The sequence below is a fragment of the Podarcis filfolensis genome (assembly GCF_964270895.1).
Source record: "Podarcis filfolensis genome assembly, chromosome: 3".
Lineage (NCBI taxonomy): Eukaryota > Metazoa > Chordata > Lepidosauria > Squamata > Lacertidae > Podarcis > Podarcis filfolensis.
The window spans coordinates 68,592,889-68,612,041 of NC_139606.1; the positions used below are offsets into that span (position 1 = coordinate 68,592,889).

Consider the following 19,153-nt stretch of genomic DNA (forward strand, 5'->3'; position numbering starts at 1 on the left):
TGGTGGCCTATTCTGATTTTCCACCTGAGGTGAAAGGGGAAGCTGCTTCCCCCCTTCAAGCCCACCCGCCGCCAAAGCCTCACTTACTAGGGTTGTGCAAAAACAATTAAGAGCAAATATTTACTTTACTGACATATTTCTTTATCTAATTTTAACTCGCCCTTTGTCAAGTGATCTCAGGTCAAATTACATTAAATATAAAATCTAATAAAAATGATTTTATTTTTTAAGAAATCAGAATAACTTTTATTCTGAAACAAGTGTCCCATCAAATATATTATCCCTGACCCAGCAAGGAAAACCCACATGTGAAAGTAGGCTGGATCTAGTTTTTGATGCAAATTAGCACGCAAAGTTCCAGTTAGGACTATTAGATGTTGCATGCACAATTAGAAATGCCTTCATATCACATCGTCAAAACAAAAAATTTTTTTTTTCTTCCAGTAGCACCTTAAAGACCAACTAAGTTAGTTCTTGGTATGAGCTTTCGTGTGCATGCACACTTCTTCATATCACATATTTACCCTATATTGTGCATGCCCAGGTAGCTGTATAGAGCTTTCTAAGTTTGATCATATGCACTTATTTATGTAGATGCCCGTTAAACACTTTAATCCAGACCACTTTTAAAAACCAAACAAACATGCAGAATTACATCAGAGGCAAATTTAGTTTATTAAATTGATTTTTTTTGGGGGGGGGAGGGGAGCTAATAAGTGTGTGTTCTTTTTAGAAGACAACAGCCATTACTGCAAGGGGGTACCTTTGATTTAATAGTCCCCCCGCCTTAGCGAGAAAATACAAAGCAGGAGAAGGCAGCATCCGTCCCCCACCACGCTTTTTTTTTTTCAAAGCTCTGTGCCAGCTGCCCTGTTTTTCGAGGCTGATGAAGAGAGGCTGTGAAGTGTGCGTCTCCTCTTTCTTGCATGTTACCATCGCCACTAGAGCTGCAGCAGAAGGCGGAAGGAAACTCCAGTCCGCGTTTTCCATGTGCGCTGGAGTAATCAGAGAGAAGTGGATAATAGTTGTTAGAGCTCTCTCCCTCTCTCTCCCCCCCTCTCCTTCTTTCGCTCTCTCATGCCATGCTGGGCCAGATAGGCTCAGCCAGACGTGTATTTACCCATATCCGGGTTAGAGAGGAAAAGAAAAAAGTTTCATTTAAACCTGAACAAAAAACTTTCAACATGAAATCACACAGCAGGAACAGGCACAGACCGTAAGGCATTCTTACCATTTCTAATCTCCATCAAGGACTTGGGGAGGGGAGTTTCGGTCATTAAAAAAAAAAAAATCGTGTTGTGTGTGCGCGCGCGCGCGCGGAGGGAATGATCAGCAGGCTTTTTTGTTAAATCGTTCGTTTCCTGAATTGTGGGGCTTTTGGGGGGTTTTCCCCCTCCCCACCCCCATTTGTTTTGCCCATTTTTTTCCAGGCTGGAGGGGAATTAATTGATTTCTCTCCCCCACCTCCTTGCAATGTTGCAATGATCATGGCCGCGCAAGTAGCAGCGGCTCCGGCGGGTGCGAACAAGAAAGGCAAAACCCCGAGTTTGCCGGGCAACTTAAGCCAGGATCTCAACTCTGGGGGTCCCGCGGCAGGCACCGCAGGAGCTGCTGGACCGGGCTCCCTCTTGGGGGTCGTAGATGGGACTAACAGCAGCAGCAGCGGCGGCGGTGGCGGCTTGAATAATGTAGACCACCATCTCCTCCACCACCATAATGAACTGAACATGGCCAATAATGCAACTTCTGCCGCCGCCACCGGTAATAACAACAGCGGTTCTTCCTCGGAATCGGTTCTGAAAGAAGCTGGAAGCTCGTCGGGTTTACCTTCCTCCTCCTCTTCTTCTTCTACCCCGGCTATGGAGACAGGGCTGCTCCCCAACCACAAGTTGAAAAGCGTCGGAGGCGATCACCCTGCCGCCGCCGCCACCGCCGCACCTTCCCACCACCCCCATGCCCAGCACCAGCACCCAGCTCACCTCCATGCCCAGCACCCCCATGCTCACCACCACCACCACCACCACCATGCACTTCCACACCAACAGCTAAATCAATTCCAGCAACAGCCGCCGCCTCAGCACCATCCGATGCAGAATAACAACAACGGCGGCTGCGGCGGCGGCAGCAACAACAACGGCGGCGGCGGTGGCGGCGCTGCTCAGCCCAGCAGCGCAGACATGGAGCAGCAACATGGAGGAAAAGACAGCGGCTTAGGGGGACAGGCCGAGCCCCAGAGCCGGCCACAGTCCCAGCCCTTGGCGAATAAAGGCGGCGACGAAGAGGCGGCGACGCCGCCGGACAAAATGGGCGAGCAGCACCTCGGCAGCCGCTACGACCACCCCGGCTTGGGACCTTTGAGCGGGCAGCCGCCGCCGCCACCTCAGGGAGCGGGCAGCGGCGGAGGCGCTGGAGGAGGCGGCGGCGGCGGCGGGCCCTCAGCGGTGGGTGTCTCGGAGTTTAATAGCTATTACGGCAGCGCTGGCGGCGGCAGCAGCAGCAGCAGCGGAGGCGCCTCCTCAGCGAGCCGGGCTGGGCCTTGCTTTGATCAACATGGCGGACAACAAAGCCCCGGGATGGGGCTAATGCACCCCGCGGCGGCCCCCAACAGCATGGACCCCCTGCCCAACTCGCACGAAGGCTACGCCAACAGCCAGTACAACCACTACGCGGGCGCCTACGGCCGGCCTGGCGGCGGCAGCAACGCTGGAGGAGGAGCAGGAGCGGCGGCGGCGGCTGCAGCAGCAGCAGCGGCGGGAGGAGGAGGAGGCGGCGGCGGTAGCTATGGGGGCTCCTCGTCTGCCTTCGGGGTGCTGAACTCCCCCAGGCAGCACCAGCAGGGCATGATGCTGGGCCCGGGCGGAGGAGGAAGCAGCCTCGGCAAGGCGTCGGGGTCTGCGGGCTTCCAAAGGTTCTCCGGGCAAAACCAACACCCGTCTGGGGCCACCCCAACCTTGAACCAGCTGCTCACTTCCCCCAGCCCCATGATGAGGAGCTATGGCACTGGCTACCCCGATTATGCCAACCCCACTGCTGCCCCATCGCAGCAGCAGCAGGCTCAGGGAGTAGCAGCAGCAGCAGCAGCCGCCCCAGGAAGCCAGCAGGCAGCAGCAGCAGGCATGGGCAAGGACATGGGTTCCCAGTATGGAGGTGCAAACCCAGCCTGGGCAGCAGCACAACAAAGAAATCACCCGGCTATGAGCCCTGGAAACACTGGACAGACCATCAGCAGGAGCCAGGTAACAATTAGAACCCAAAAGAGCAAGCAGTGTGTTGTTTCAGTTGCCTGTGTGTGTCTGTCTTTACTTTCTTTCTAATTTACTTTTCTCCTACTCCATCTCAACTCCTTGCTGCCCTCCCTCACAGGGTTGGATAATGCACAGTGTCTGACTCTGATTAGGTCAGAAAGACATCATGGGGAGGGGGGATGACTTTCCTCCTAAAAATCAAACCATTTCATTTATATAGTTGAACAATACACAAGACCCACTGTACCCCACCCAGTGCTCCTACTCTAGACTTATTAGAAATCTGAACACACAAGGCCCAGAGGAAAATCACTTTGGAATGGGAAAGGGAGGAACCAATGCCATAACCAGCAGAGCTTGCAAAATCACACTCCTTCCTTTCCTTTCCTGTCTTGATCTATTTCTCTTTTAGGTTATTAGAAAATAGTGTCGCTTGGATAGAGTTTTATATTGAAACTGAGCAAAAACAGTGTAAATAGGTTGTATCTATGCTCCACAGTAGTATAAAGAGCTTCACATCCTGGTTGTTCGAATGACTTTCTCTTTTGGCATGTTTCTCATGTCCTCACAACCAATATAAAAATAGTTTAAAAATATGTGGAATGTTATAATTAGATATTCCCTGTGTTTGCTCTCCCCTTACGGGCAAACTTTACGCTTGGTTGGTTGATGGGGGAGAATCTAACGAAAAAGGCGTGAGTATTGCAAGAGATCAACAGTTAGTGTTTCTGGAGGCTACACAATATTTCTGATCAGTTATAGGCTGTGAATTACCAATTCAGTAGGCATCAGATCATGTCTGGACGATGTTCGTAAAAAGTTGTCTTTTTGCCACCTTTAAAACCATAGGAAATAACTCAGAACTCTTGATGTTTCTTGCTCGGCAGTCTGAGCCTAAAGAGTGACTTGATCTCCTTTGCAAGGTTTGGAATTTGAATTGTGGAGGTAAACTGGCTGTAATAGTCTCCAGACAGCTGCCTCTGAGTTGACATCTAATCTGCCATCTGATTGGCTCCTCTCTCACCATTGGGCATTTAGCATTGCTGATGTAAATAGAATTGCTGAGCAGTACAGTCACAAAAATTCTTGCCACAAATAATAACTGAGCACTTTTGCTCACAGATGCAAGGTTACGCATTCTTAGAAGAAGCTGAAATAATTGGCAGGCATCTTTTGATAGTTGAGGTTAAGAAGGATTCAGCAAACAAGGGACTGTTATGTTAAAAAGACAATCTTTTTTTAAAAAAGAATGTTTTAGGTGATCATTGGATCTTCACTGTTTAAATTTATGTGTAGTTTTCTTGTTAATCAACGTTGAAGATTTTCTTTATTTTGATGACATGGATAAATCTTTTAACAATTGCTTTTTATTTAAACCATTAGGGCTTTTTTAAACAAGTGTAATTGTAGTAGAACATCTTGTGGAAAATCTATGCTGTAATCTGCATTTGTTTGACTGAATTCTACATTCATACTCATTCTGCATAGTATTATACATTACTTATTTTTAATGCAATATATATTTAGTGGCATTAGCTTTATTTGTGTACTTGTTATGAGGTTTGTGTCTCCAATACCTTTAGATATGTGACCTCTTGTATTAACCAAGGATATATAATGTTGTCACTTTTTTGTTTAAAATTATTTTTAAAAAATCCAGAAAACCATAGATATTTTTATAAAATCTGTTTTGCATTTGGATTTCATTGATTAGAAACAGCAGGCATCATGCTTCATTTAGTTCTGTTGATATAAAAAATAAAATACAAGCTTATCTTTGATTTTTAAGGAAGTGAATTATGTTAAAGGAGTAACAATATATTTAAGTTTTATTGGGGACCTTTTCCATCCTTAACAAGATGATGTTATTATGGACTGTTAAATCTTTGAATATGCTTTCAGGAACAGTGGTAGAATAAATAAATTCCCACATACAGTCTTTGGGGACTCTCAAAGCTTGGTTTCAGAGTAAAAGACATTTTAAAATGATTATGTCCTAGAGTAGACAGTGACTGCAGAAGTGACTGATGGGTTAACCTGAGAAAAATAATTTGAACCTTGAACAGACTGAAAACATATTTGTCTATTGTCTACAGTGTGTTTCTCTAATGTTTTCGTTTCTCTTCCTTTTTTTTTCCTTTACGGGGAAGTAAGAATTTAGCGAGTTAATCGTTTACTCTTTTGAATTTTCTGAGACAAAAGGGTTAGTTGAAACCATTAGGTAATGAAGATGTGTATGTGTAATCTCATAATCAATTTTAAAAGATTTGCTTTGTCTCCTTTGTTTTAAACAATAGACTATTTAAAACATATAGCTTTAATAGGTAGAAAAGGCATAGCAAGGAGGATTGTAGATGCGTGTTACTGTTGTGTCTTATTTAGCCCCAATAGGTGTTACAATTATTTATTATTTATTGGAATGAAAACAAAATCATAATGTCCTTATGAATCTTGGAATGAACATAGTTTGCACTTAACTTGTTTATATCCTGCTTGTAGTAGCAAATATCTGTTTGGTACTATTATGTAGGATGTGATTTATAATACATATTCTGGCAACATTCTTTTTGTTGATACTTTACATAGTATTTGTGATGAACATTGTTCATTAGTATTCTCCCCCCCCCCAGTTTATTACAATTTAACATCTTTCCAACTGATACATGTAATTAAGAAGATAATGGAGGTAAACTGGTAGTTCTTTTAAAATAACAATGTAACGAAGGCAAAAAATAATAAACCAGTTACTTCATTATACATAAAATTCTTAAAAGTATAAATATACACTTTTGCTATTGTATTCCTGTGGATGAACGCTCTGTATAGTCTTAATGTATAGAATAGAATATTTACCATCTCATGTGAGTATATTGGGTTTAATACCTAGCCAAATATATGTGTGCTATATCTGTTTAAAAATGCACATGTCTGTGCATATTAATGTATAGCTATATTTGTGCAGATGTTCACAAGGTAATTGGTGATTCTAATCATAACCACTTTAACCTTCCCTGTAAAATAAAAGAAGATAGAATACAATACACTACCTGAAAGCTTTATGATGTTATTACTTATTGGTGTCTACTTGTGTTTTTAATATGTGGGGAGAATTGGGGAGATAGAGTCTACCATGACCAAGTATTCTATCTCATTTGTTTTAAAAACCCATTTAAATAAAATTTGGTTGTTATTTTTCATAGCACTTGCCAGCTACAAAGGGATCTCCTATTGCAGAAAAAGGAAGGAACACAGATAAAGTCCAGTTCAAGTGTGTGCTTCAGCTTTGCAGCATTAGTCTTCCTGCAAATAAGGTCTATGATAATACATTTAGGAGTGACACACAAATCTCATCAACTATTATTTTATTATTTACTAGTTTTGTGACTGTATGGCATGAACAGCAGAAGTCACATGACTCAGTTCATTAGAGCTCACATTCCAGGGATATAATTCACGTTAGATATAGGCACATAAAGTGCAATAGTACATGTTTCCTTTTATCACCATGTTTTTCATTGAATAGCTAATTTGACAAAATACTGGCTAGTTATTAGAAAAATCTGTTTAATAGTTGATTTTTTTAAATGCATTCTTCTTGCTATGGAGACTGTGTATCTATTAAAGAAGCTGCTTCCCTCTCTGCAACTCGTGTTTATGCCAGCTGCATCCTATTTTGTCTGAGCTTTGTCTTAAATAAGGATAGTGGGACCAGAACCCAGTATTTGGAGACTTTCTGATAAATGTCAGCTGGATGTCTATAGATTAACAGTATACTAATGGGAGAAAAATTACTCCTTTTCAGATGTCGGTTTGGGACCATAATTCTACATCTAGAATATATTGTAAAAGAGCAATACCAAGAAATTAGTAGCATCTCTTGTTACTGCTAATTATATTATTAACACGGAGGGGATCAGTGTGTACACTACAGGCTGCAGTGTACTAAGAATGATGGAATACTGAGTTTTCCGTAGGAATTTATATGCAAGAGTGCTGCATGTAACAATAGTGGTAAATTAGTTCATTTTGAACAGGCTTTCCACTGTCTTCAATGTTAGAGACAAGGCTAAATCTTGTGTTTGTTTTCCTTCTGAAAAAGATATAACTAATAAATGTATTTAGACAGGATAAAGTAAACCCATGCATATTAGACGAAAATGCTTCATTAAAACAAAGGCCTCAGCCCTGGGACCTTCATGCAACAGCAGCAGGGAGTGCAAAGAACTGCTTCCAAGGATGTGTTCCATCTAGTAGAAGTCCAAGTACAGAGGGGTACCTTCTTTTCCACCTACCAAGCAGTTAATGACCCCAATTATTTATTTAGAATGTGTTTACAGGAATAGCATATATACGGATGATAATTGATATATGATGATAAAAACACCTCTGGGCCTATACAGGATCAGATTTGTGCCCAAGCATAAAACTTACTTTACTTTTGTAGAATGGGTTGATCAGTGTTCTAGAATTTTGTATGAAGCTTAAACGCGGATAGTTGTTTCAGATCCTTGTGTGTATTTTCTTAATGCTATGGCTGAAAAAAAAGCATGTCAATTTTTTTGGGGGGGGTGTGTGGAGGGAGCACAAAATTGGGGAGTGGTGGTGAAATCTCTAGGTACGATGGTGACTAGACACTTGGAATATTTTTAGTCATGTTCATTGTGCTTGCTTAAGCATGTTAAGTTCAGGGCGAGTGACCTGAAATGTTAATCAGCTGCAAGTTATGTAGTATATGGCTTATATGTGGGGGGTTTTTTGTTCATATAACTGCCCCTCAAGCTTGTTAAAGCATCAAAATTGCCTTGCATTTTAGTGCTATTTTAAAATGTGCTATGTATTAGGAGGCACTAAACATTCTCTGTGGATATGTAAAGCAGTGGTACCTCACTTGCTGTGCCTGCTCAAGGCTTGAGAATTTCAGATCCCAGCAGTGTTTAGCTGTGGTAGGCTAACCCATTGGAATAAATTTCAGTATTGTGATTATAATGTCATATGATAAATATGAATTTTTCAATTTTGGGGCTATTTACATAGCTCCAAAATGCTTTTTTATGATTAGGGTGGTATTTGAATTAATTCAGGTTTACTTTGCCAACATGCCTCAGTGGCTTTAAAATTTGTTTTTAAAATTGGGGTAGCATTAATTTGGGTTCCATTGAGTAGGCCGTTGTCATGTGTTGCCCACCGCTCAGATAGGAATGCTTACTTAATTTATTTAGGTTTTGTAAGCCACCTTTCAGGGCTGTACAGCCGCCTTCAAGATGAAACGTATGAGGAGTATCAATGTAGATATGAGTAATTACAAAAGTAATTCTTGTTTGTGAAAATGAGGCACTTTAAAAAGAAATATGCCTTTATTTATATAATGCATTTCTGGTTGAATTGTCTGTAAAGGACCTGTATACACATTTAGAGCCAGGTTCAAATATATAAATATATATTCTGAATTTAAGTCTCTTAAGTGCTGCCACAAACCATTCCTATTACTGAAACCACAAATTAAAGATGATTTATAGATACGGGCTAAACTGCTGCTTGTTTGCCCCCAGATAAGAAGTTTGGATGGGGGAATACATGGAGACATGTTATACCAAGCACTGTAAAACATGACATTATGTTAACATCCCCAGGTAATTATGTTGCAGCTTAACTTGGGGCCCATTGCAATACTTGAAAAAATATTTCTAAATTGAAATACTCTTCACGCTTAAAAGTTCCAAAGCAGTAGCTGTTAGTCAGTTGCAGCAAAAACAACAATGCGTTTTAATGGCACTTTAAAAGGCTGCTGTGACATAAGCTTTAGTGGACTTGAGTCCACTTTTTCTGACGCATCATCAGATGTTCCTATATAATTGTTAAGAGAATTGACAGATTAAACAGGGACAGTTTCTGAGCACAGCATGATTTCAGTGTAGTGTGTTTTTTATGAGAATACATTTATTTTGCTCACATTTGACATGCAAAAAATAAAAATGGTCATGCAAAGCTAGATATATGTTCTGTATGTTTGGATAATTGTCTCAAATTTGAAATAATCCTATAATACTAAATGCGTATGTATCTTTTTTCCAGATTACACATTCAGCAACACCTGTGCAAGGGTGTCAGCTGATGCAAAATACTGTTAAAACTATATTCCACGTGCATGTCTGAGGGCTTAATTTGATACTTAGAACTATTTTAGATTCAATTACAAAATGGAGCATTTCAGATAATCTTAACAAGATGAAAATGTGTAAAAGACAGTGGATATTGAATGCCACATTACTGTTTTAAGGGAAGATCAGACTAGAAATTTTGGTTTGGCAAGAGGTGTAGATAAATCAATGAACAAACAAGCATTAGAACCATAGTTAAAATAAGAATGATACCTGTATTTGCCTTGTTCATCTCCCACGATGATGCTTACTTTACATTCAGTTGGCTTGGCAGAAGATAATTTTTGCCATATAAAGTCCTGATTAGTGTTAAGAGGACCGTAATAGAAATTGTGCTCTGTGGGATTGCAAGTCAGAATATATGTTGTTTTGTAATTTATATAATGGACAAAAAGTTGGATAAAATTATTTAAATTATAGTGTAAAAATGTTTCAGTATGCAATATCTACAGTACTTCTAAAAATAAAACAGGTATTCTGTAATGTGAAGTTATTGCATTTTTATATTATGGTATAATAATTGGGTAGTTTATATGATGGCTTTGGTCACATCTGCTGTAATAAATAATAAAAAAGGGGAAATGGTTTATAACAAACACTTTTCTGTAGTTTTGGTGAAATAGAGAAATTCTATGATATGTGAAGAAAAAGTAATCTTTCAAGAAGGAAAAAATAGTATCTAACATAGTTTAAATAACATCCTATTTTATCTTGTATTTGATGTGCTTTTGTACTAGAATTTTACTTATTTTATGGACATAACTTATTTACCCTCTCCCTTTCCTCTCAATATTTAGAACTTCTGTTTAAGTATGTGAATTCTGGATTTTGTGATCTACATCTGCTTTCTCTTTAAAAAATGATCCATTATGTATAGGCTTACTGTCCATATCTATCTATCTATCTATCTATCTATCTATCTATCTATCTATCTAATTTCTAGAAGGACTGAGGCTGCTACTCAGTTTTATAGGCTGGATAAATATGTCGTGAAGACACTTTCACCCAGTATTATATTACTTAGCCTACAGTCCTAACTCTACATACCCTGGGGTAAACCTCTTGGATTAAGTGGAATGTACATCTGAGTAAACATGGTTAGGATTGCAGCCTTAGTTTTGTTGATTCCTCTGCTTTCTTAATAATGACAGGTTACAGAACAACTGAGAATTAATAAACAAGGGATTGTAGAAAGATACAAAGCCAAATCAATCCCTCTATCAAATACTAGTCTTCTTTATCTGAGCTTTATGAGTTAGATCCACTGTCTTCTGTATTTCATAGCAGCTGGTTTTTTTTACACCTTTTCTGTTCAGCTTGTTGCGCTTGAGTTTTGTGATAGTATGATAGGATATCAGATTGGGGATTTTTTAATATAATGACTGTTCAGATAAATTAATTGTAGAGGAAACTAATGAATAGCTGCATTTTGCAATTAGGTAAACCTAAGTCTTATTGATTGCAATGGCAAACCGATTATGTCTCTTATTGGCAATGAAAGGGTTTAAGCCAATTGTTTCTCCAAAACAACGCACTTAAATTTTTTGAGAATCTTTTTGAACAGGTATTTTCAGTGTGATTTTCTTCTCTTCTCTGGAGATCCTTTGTTTAACATTGAGGAAATGTAAAATGTTTGGCCTTATGGTCTAAGACTGCATTGCTAAGTAGCTTGTTTCTACTTCAGTTTTCCTGAATGTCATGCAAGGTATTTTTCTTCCTAGTGCTGTGGCTCCTTAGCTTACTTACACAAGTAAATCTACTATATTTTGCATACTAAAACATGACTCAGTCTTGCTTTTTCACACAGAAGTTAAATGATTTCATAATAAATATTTATTTCAACTAAAACTTTGTCTAGCTTGATGTTGATCTAAATTACAATTTGATCTTTTCTGACAATGCTAGCCTTGAAATATCCTGCAAAATAGGAATGGGCCCAATTGTTTGCAGTTGTGTTTTATAGGTACAGAAAAGTCTTTAAAGCAGATTTGATTATTTGAGTGACAAGAGTCATTAGAATAAATCTTTTGGCAAGAAAGAAAGCTATCAAAGTATGATTTTGTAGTGCAGGTCCATATCTGCTCCAGACAGTTCCTGACTGAAATCCATTTTTTGTCAATTTTAATTTCCAGAATGAAATGAGAGAGCCTAATTTATGTGATGAAAGTTCAGAATACCAGAGCTGTATGAATTGTACTTATGAGTCAGTGAGTTTGCTGAAATGGCATAGGAACATATATGATGAAAAATACTATTAATTGAGAAATCTAACCCTATAATCTTTAGGTGTGCACAGTTTTTCCAGGGGAAATAGCGTATGAACCTCAGTATTCCCCTTTAGGGTTTCAATCCTATGTATGCTTACCTAGGAGTGAGTCCCATTGAGCAAAGTGGGACTTACTTGTGAGTAAAAATAATTTTACTAGATCTGTGACTGTAGTATATATTTGTTGAGTATATACACACAGAATTACAATGTATAATTCTTTATACCAAATTCCAAAATTGCTTTTATGCCTCACCTCAATAGTTTAAAGAGGATTGTGCAGATTTGTGGAAAACTGTCAGAAAAACCTGGGAGCATGTGTACCAGCATCTCACGTGTTTTGGAAAATATAAAGATTGTTTTGTCACCATTGCTGGACTTTTGTCCTCTCAAGAAGAAGTGGTCAGTTGAACAGATCTGTCCCAATATATAGCAAACATATACAGTGGTACCTCGGGTTACAGACGCTTCAGGTTTCTGACGCTTCAGGTTACAGACTCCGCTAACCCAGAAATAGTACCTTGGGTTAAGAACTTTGCTTCAGGATGAGAACAGAAATCACGCGGTAGCAGCGGGAGGCGCCATTAGCTAAAGTGGTACCTCAGGTTAAGAACAGTTTCAGGTTAAGAACGGACCTCCAGAACGAATTAAGTTCTTAACCTGAGGTTCCACTGTACAAGATGTGATCCAACAAGGCAAATGCAACCCCCTATCCAGAGACTCAAAGGGACTTCCTCCTGGGTAGGCATGTGTAGGAGTTCATTGCTAATCAATGTAATTGCATATTGTGAGAGGCGAAAAGATAGGCTGGAAAAAAGGGGTATTTGGGAGACTGGACTCTTCGCAGTTTGGCATAGCATCCAAATTCAGGAGATGTGCTTGGAGTGTTGTAATAATGCACTTTCAATATTGGGTTAATAGTATGGTTTATGATAAGGTGCAATCATGATTTGTGCCCGGCACTAAGCATACAGTAGCTGAGCCAGTAAACTTGGTGCTGATTTCTTACCTTCAGTTCCTTGTAAAAGTTTTCTTCAGTTGAATTGGTGGTTAGGTTTTATTTATAACTGTGGTGCTGAGAAAACACCTGATGTAGTTACCATTCCCTTAATTTTCAAATGAAATAAAAGGTTTTTGGTGACCTGCATTTTCAGAATTTTCTGGCTTTGTTTCCTATGTCTTGGACTTGAAATGTGCTGTTTTGTCTAATTAACGTATTCCTATTCCATTTAATGTGTGATCCTTATAACTACTAGCATCCCCTCCCAGCTAGGGTTCTTTTCATTCTGTCCTACTCAGCAAAATAAAAACCCTGCAAGGGGATAATGGTGGTGTAAAAATATTCCTTATGCACCAGCATCAAATTTTTAGACACCTGGACAACCAAGCATATAGATTTTTCCAGTCTGGGTGTGGAGAACAAACACTAAAAGTGACCACTTGCATATTTCATGGAAGCAGCAGGCTGTGCAAGCTAATTTGTATGTGAAACTGCAAGCCTTAACTGTACAATATGAAAATGAAATGTATCTGGCATTAGAGCTGAGAACTTCAGCAGAGTTCATACAATGAGGAATTATTATGGTGGACAGAGTTAATTTTATTTTGCAGTCCCTTTAAATAAATGAAGATAATTGACTTCAGTGGCACAAACAGTTTGAGTTCCGTTAGGGTGATATTTGCAGTGATGTTTATAGTTAACTGTTATTTATATCCCTGGGTTTGCTGTAAGATTAATTTCTTTTTAACTTGGGAAATTATCAGCCTCCACTGAAGTCATTTTAGTGTTTCTATTCCCCCCCCACCCTCAGCTCAGTTACTAAGCATGGGGGAGGGGAGGCTGGTGCCTGGAGTTGATTCAAAATGTGGTATGTATTAGTGTCTGTAAAAGTTTCTCACATGAAGCAAAGTGGTTTGCTTGCATGGCATCACATGATCAAAATATTTTTACTCTTGGTGCTGCCAGAAGCTATCTATTGCTTTTCAACAATCTCAGTTGTTGGGCGCCATGCCAAGATGTTTAAGACAGCCCCTTACGTGAGCTGTTCCATTCTTAACCTCCTTGACTGAAGTGCTGTGACCTTCACATATGTAGATTAGCCATGTGCTCTGTGAATTGAAACTTGCTGCCTCAGGAAGAAAGGGTTTTTCTTTTTATTCCTGAGGGAATTTGACAGCCATTCATCCCTGACCTGGGCAGAGGTAATGCAAGGAAATTGGATTCAAATGGAATGCATATATAGATAACACACAGGCAGTATACACAGACAAGTAGCTCTCCTGCCTGGCAGAGGAAAGAATAATTCACTGACAAAGATAAGCTGCTGATTTGGATGCTGTGAAAAAGAACTGTAAAGAGAGAAGTTTGAGAGGCTATTTTGTTTGTTTGGAGTAATAGTTTCTGGCTGCTGGTTGCTCAGTTGTACCTTTATTATGGTCTATTTTTTGTAACAATAAGCTAAGCTTTTATTCCCTTTGTAAGTGTAGTGGCTGAGTTTGATGACAACGCTTAGAAAACCAAGGGTATCTATTTAAAATAATAATGCCTTAATTTTTTTAAAAAGGTATGCATTTTCTTATGTGTTTTTCAAAGGAGAAAAACAACCAGTTTTGAAGAAGCACTGTATGAATTCAACAGATATTCTTCAAAAAAGAAGAGAAAATAAATTAATTTGTACAGTGTGATAGGGTGCAAATGAAATTCCTTGTTAATCAGCTGTAGCTGTTGCTTGAAAACAGATTTCTGAGTTTTTGGCTGACTACAGCAAAACATTACTGTGGTATGCAAAAATATAGAAAACATTTTGGAGTAAACTTGTATATTTTGTGTTATCACCCACACATTTTCCATTTGCTAATAAAATTAAAAGGTTACTATCATTTCCAGAGATTTAATTGTATAAAGCAAAATACTGCAGCCATACTTAAAAATTCCTAAAGGGTAGTAAGGATCTCTAGAAAGATAACTTCTAGGCATCATGAGGCAGGACATAAGACCCTGAATTCTAGTTCCTGAGAAACTTGAGTGGCAGAGTACTATTGTGCTCGTGTCTTGTTGGTGGGTGATATGGATGTCGGGTTGGCCACTGTGAGAACAGAATGCTTGACTACAGGCCTTTGGTCTGATCTTGCCGAGATCTTCTTACACTCTTTCTTACCAACAATATCCAGGCGAAATGCAACCAAACACAGCATATGCCCAGATTGGGATCGTTGACGGTAGGTTAATCCCCACCCAATCTGTACAGTATTGGCTATTGTGTACTCATCCATCTGTTTTGTAAGTTGTCAGTGTGGAAACTCCAGATAGTCTCCTCTGTTTTTCGTAACTCTTACTATTATTATGTATTCAGTTTCTTAGCCACCCTTCTCCATGAGGTCGTGAGGGTGGGTTACAGCAATTTAAAAATACAATACTGAAAACACTTTAGAACAAATTGAAGTCGCAAAGTGACTTGCCAGAATAGTTATCTCAAGTGTGAAAGGCCAGAATGAAGTGGTACATATTTCGGCATAAGACAGAAACTACACAAGGGCTGACCCAGATGCATCTTAGGTGTTTGGGGCTTAAGTTGTTTAGGGCTTTATGTACTTAGGTGAGCTGGTTGGATTGGGCCCAGAAACAAACTAGCAATCACTGAACCTGTTTTAAAAACAGTGGTTGTGTGGGTTGTAAATGGAAACCCAGGCAGTAATGTAGCTGTTGCATTTTTGACCATTTGAGATGTCTGAGCACACCCCTCTATCCAAAAGGTCTGTAATAGGTGAAGTAGGCATAGCTGAAAATAGGGATTGCTAGCTGCTGAGGTCGTCTGATCCTCCAGTGCTGATGTTGGATCCAAGAGTAGTCACAAGCTATGGATATGTTCCTTCAGGGGAACACAACCCCATCCAGAACAGGCTCACCTCCCAGACTTGAGACCTAGGAACACATTAACACCTCTGTCTTTTCAAGATTGAGCTTCGGTTTATTGGCCCACATCCAGCCCACCACCATTGCAAACACCGGTCATGCACCTCCACCACCTCTCCTGATTCAGATGTAAGAGAGAGAGAGAGAGAGTTTGGTGCCATTTGCATATTGGTGACACCTCACTACTGATCTCTGATGACATCTTACATCAGCATGGGGAACAAAACGGAACCTTGTGGGACACTACAAGACAGCTCCCATGGCACCAAACAATGGACTGCCAAAACTACTTTCAGGAAACCACTTTGAAGGTAGGGGTAGATCCGCTAGAGTACAAGGCCCTCAAACCCCATAACCCTGAGCTGCTCCAGAAGAGTACCATTGTCAGTAGTATTTATACCTGCCAAGAGGTCAAGGAGAACAAAGGCCATCAACCAGGCTGGCTAAGATTGTTTCATTGCCATGGATTCAGATAGACAGCTACCACCTTCTAGATCACCTTGCCCCAAAGGGGGAAATTCATCACTGAGTATTGTTGTTTAACACTTATGGGTCCAGGGAGGTGCTCTTAAGGAGGGGATGTATCACCACCTCCTCCTTGGAAGTGGTGTGGATTCCACCGTCAAATGATTCAGTAATGGATAAAAAAATTGCAACCTCAGTTCATAGGTTTGTCCTACATTTCCTTCTGTTCCCTAATTAAGTAGGAAAGAGCTTTATAGCCCTTAATTCAGGGGTGTCAAACTCAAATTCATCGGGGGCCGCATCAGCAGTTTGGTCACCCTCAAAGGGCCGGTTGTATCTGTAGGACTTACAGTACAGGAGAGAAGGGTTCAGGCAGCCGTTGGATCTGTCACATCACAGGATGGCATGCGCTCAATATAAAAACAAGTGGAGGTTTGCTGAATGCATGTAAAGTGGAGGTTTCCTGTGTAGAACGGCCGGCGCCGCTAGAGGGCAGACGTTCTCTGGCTTGTAGGCCGCCGCGCATGCGCTGAAGAGGCGGCTTTCTTGTGTCAAAAAAAAAAAAAGCGAGAAAAGGTTAAGGCTGGCAGCCGGCGGCGGCTACACGGGCCACATGATGCCTTAATTCATGGGGTTTTTTTATACGAATGTGGTCACTATTGCAAGGAAACAGGTGAAACAATTTCAGTGGAGGTCTTACATTAAAAGGAGGAGAGACAAAGGTGAATTAACAGACCAAAGTGACTAAGAGGGATAGGCAACCTAAGGCCCACGTGCCACAAGTGGCCCACGGGGGTCGTTTAACCGGCCCACGAGCCACCCCCAAACCGAGCCGCCCACTCAGCAAGTCCCCGCGTGCTGCGCTAAACCGGCACAGTGCAGGGACTCGCTTCTGCGGTGCCGGAAATCGCATTGTGCATGCTCAGACGCCGGAAATCGCAGCTGCACGCACACACACACACACACGATCCGGCCCATGGAGGGATCTCCACTGGAGTGAATGGCCCAGGCGAGGTAAACATTGCCAGCTCCTGGTTTACAGACAGCAGTTATTGAAGGATTGCTGAAGTTCTTGAGGTGCTTCAACACTTCTTGTTATCATTAATATAATCTTCCTATGATTTTGTTACCTGTATTTATCCTATTGGATGATACTTACTGCCCCAGTGACAGACATAGCATACACCTAAAGTAATGGTTCGATAATTTGGTGGGGGCATATCTTGCTTAGGGTACTAGAGTACTACCAGGTGGGTGTTGCCATCACTTTCTTACATATCTTATCCCTGAATAGCATTACAGAAAAGTCTTCACTGAAACTAGTAATCATTTCTTCTTTGGGCAACTGAGATTATTGTTGGGGGTGGGGGGTGGGGAATTACGCTTTTACTTTACCTTTACCTTTTTACACTTTTACTGACATTTTGGGATTTCTTTTGCCCTGAGTGGGCTGCTTGCAGCATCCGGTCTTGGGAGCAAATCAAAATGGTCAGATTAAATTGCCTTTTCCAGCCATATGCTCCTCAATAGCCTTTACTTGTAGAATATCAGCTATTAAAATGTGTGTGAGAAGATACTCCTGCTTTTTTGTTTCTGATGTAGCATATCATCACAGAGTCTATTGTAAGTTAATTTCTGATTTTTAAAAAATGCACTGGACCACCATTTATTTTTAGAATCGGCTGTTCAAAGTGGGGTTTTCGCCTCAGCCTTTTCTATCTGCAGTAGAGAGTTGCTTGCCCTGTGCGAGGTCTTTAACTCAGTGGGGGAGCATGAATTAATTAAAAGCACACACCACCTTTAATTTATACAGGTCTAAAGCTACTTACGTTCTCACAGAGAGGAGGGAAAGCACGTGTGCTTGAGCATCAAAATGGAATTCACTGTTTTTGTAGCATTTAGTTAAGATATATAATTTATCATTCAATGTTTACATGTTTTTAAATAGTTCTTTTTGTGAGAAATATAGCTGGTGGTGAGAGTGCCACAAAATCCCCAAAGCTGTTTCCAAACAAGGTACTGAAGCCAAGGACATTAAGTCGTTTCCAGAGGTTTCAGTATTCTTCCTCCTCTGCTGCCTGCCAGGCTCTGTCCCTGTCCCTCCCCTCTTTTAAAATCCTTTTGATACCTCAAACTGCCACCCCCTGCAGAGAAGTCTGGTAGCATGTGTCTGCTGTCACTTTGAGATTCTCTGCTTGGGAATATGTGAAGAACCTTCACTACATCCGAATATGTTTTTAGCTCACTATTCAGGCTTTACACATAAGATCCAGACACCTTTTCCTGAAGGGCCAGCATGTATTGATTCTTAAGAGCTGGAGATTCAACCTGGTAATATTTTAAGTTTCCAGTGCCAAAAGAGCAGCAGAAGCAGATTAAGAGGTACAGTATAATAATGTAATCTGTTCATGAATGAACAGAAGGAAATTTCTCAGTGCTTTTTTAATATTTTTATCTTATAATTGTTTTATATACTCTATAAAATCAAATAAAGACAACTTACAGAAATAATTCTAAGTGCTGAGAAAGTGCATGTCCTTTGTAAACATGTTGTACTATAAATTTTTATTTAGGAAGCATTGTTTATTTTGGTTTTTAAGAGTCTTTCACACAGCATGGCTTGTTGTTGTGAATCTAAGGCTTGTAATGGCTCCTGAACTGGACTAAATTGAATGTGGATTTAGTGTGAGTACTTTAATTTCATGAATAGAAATTCTCATATATATATGCTTTAAATTGACTATCTCAAAAATAAAGTATTATTTAGTAAATAATGTGCATGGTGACAAGTCATCCAGCTATGATAAAGATATCTGCTAGTCTGTAAGATTCACATTGGTAGCTATAGTACAACCAAGTGCATTGGGAACTTTTGCTTTCTCTGGTTCTACGAAAGCTTTGATTGTATGCTCATTTTGCTTTTCTGTATTGTTGGGTCTCTAGTTTAAGGCTTGGAATTCATGAAAGGTCCAATGTATAGCACTTAAAAGTATTAGAGTGTGATAAGAAGCATTTTTCACCTTGCTTGCGTTTATTCTTATTATCAAAATTTGTATGCCACCCTTTACCCGGAGATCTCAGGACAGTTCTCCGCATACAATATAGA

At 40.2% G+C, this 19,153-nt stretch overlaps 1 protein-coding gene across 15 annotated transcripts in view; it reads left to right on the top strand.

The window, feature by feature from the left end:
- The first annotated feature begins 701 nt into the window (after positions 1-701).
- Positions 702-19,153, top strand: part of ARID1B (AT-rich interaction domain 1B) — a 351,760-nt gene continuing 333,308 nt past the window's right edge. For 9 of the 15 annotated variants that reach the window (XM_083607902.1, XM_083607915.1, XM_083607917.1 and 6 more), the window contains exon 1: positions 703-3,236. In XM_083607902.1, the coding sequence (XP_083464028.1) occupies positions 1,482-3,236 (1,755 nt within the window). In that variant the 5' untranslated portion in view covers positions 703-1,481. Of the gene's footprint in view, positions 3,237-19,153 lie in introns of all 15 variants that reach the window. The other 6 variants (XM_083607913.1, XM_083607919.1, XM_083607914.1 and 3 more) reach the window with 3 other exon arrangements.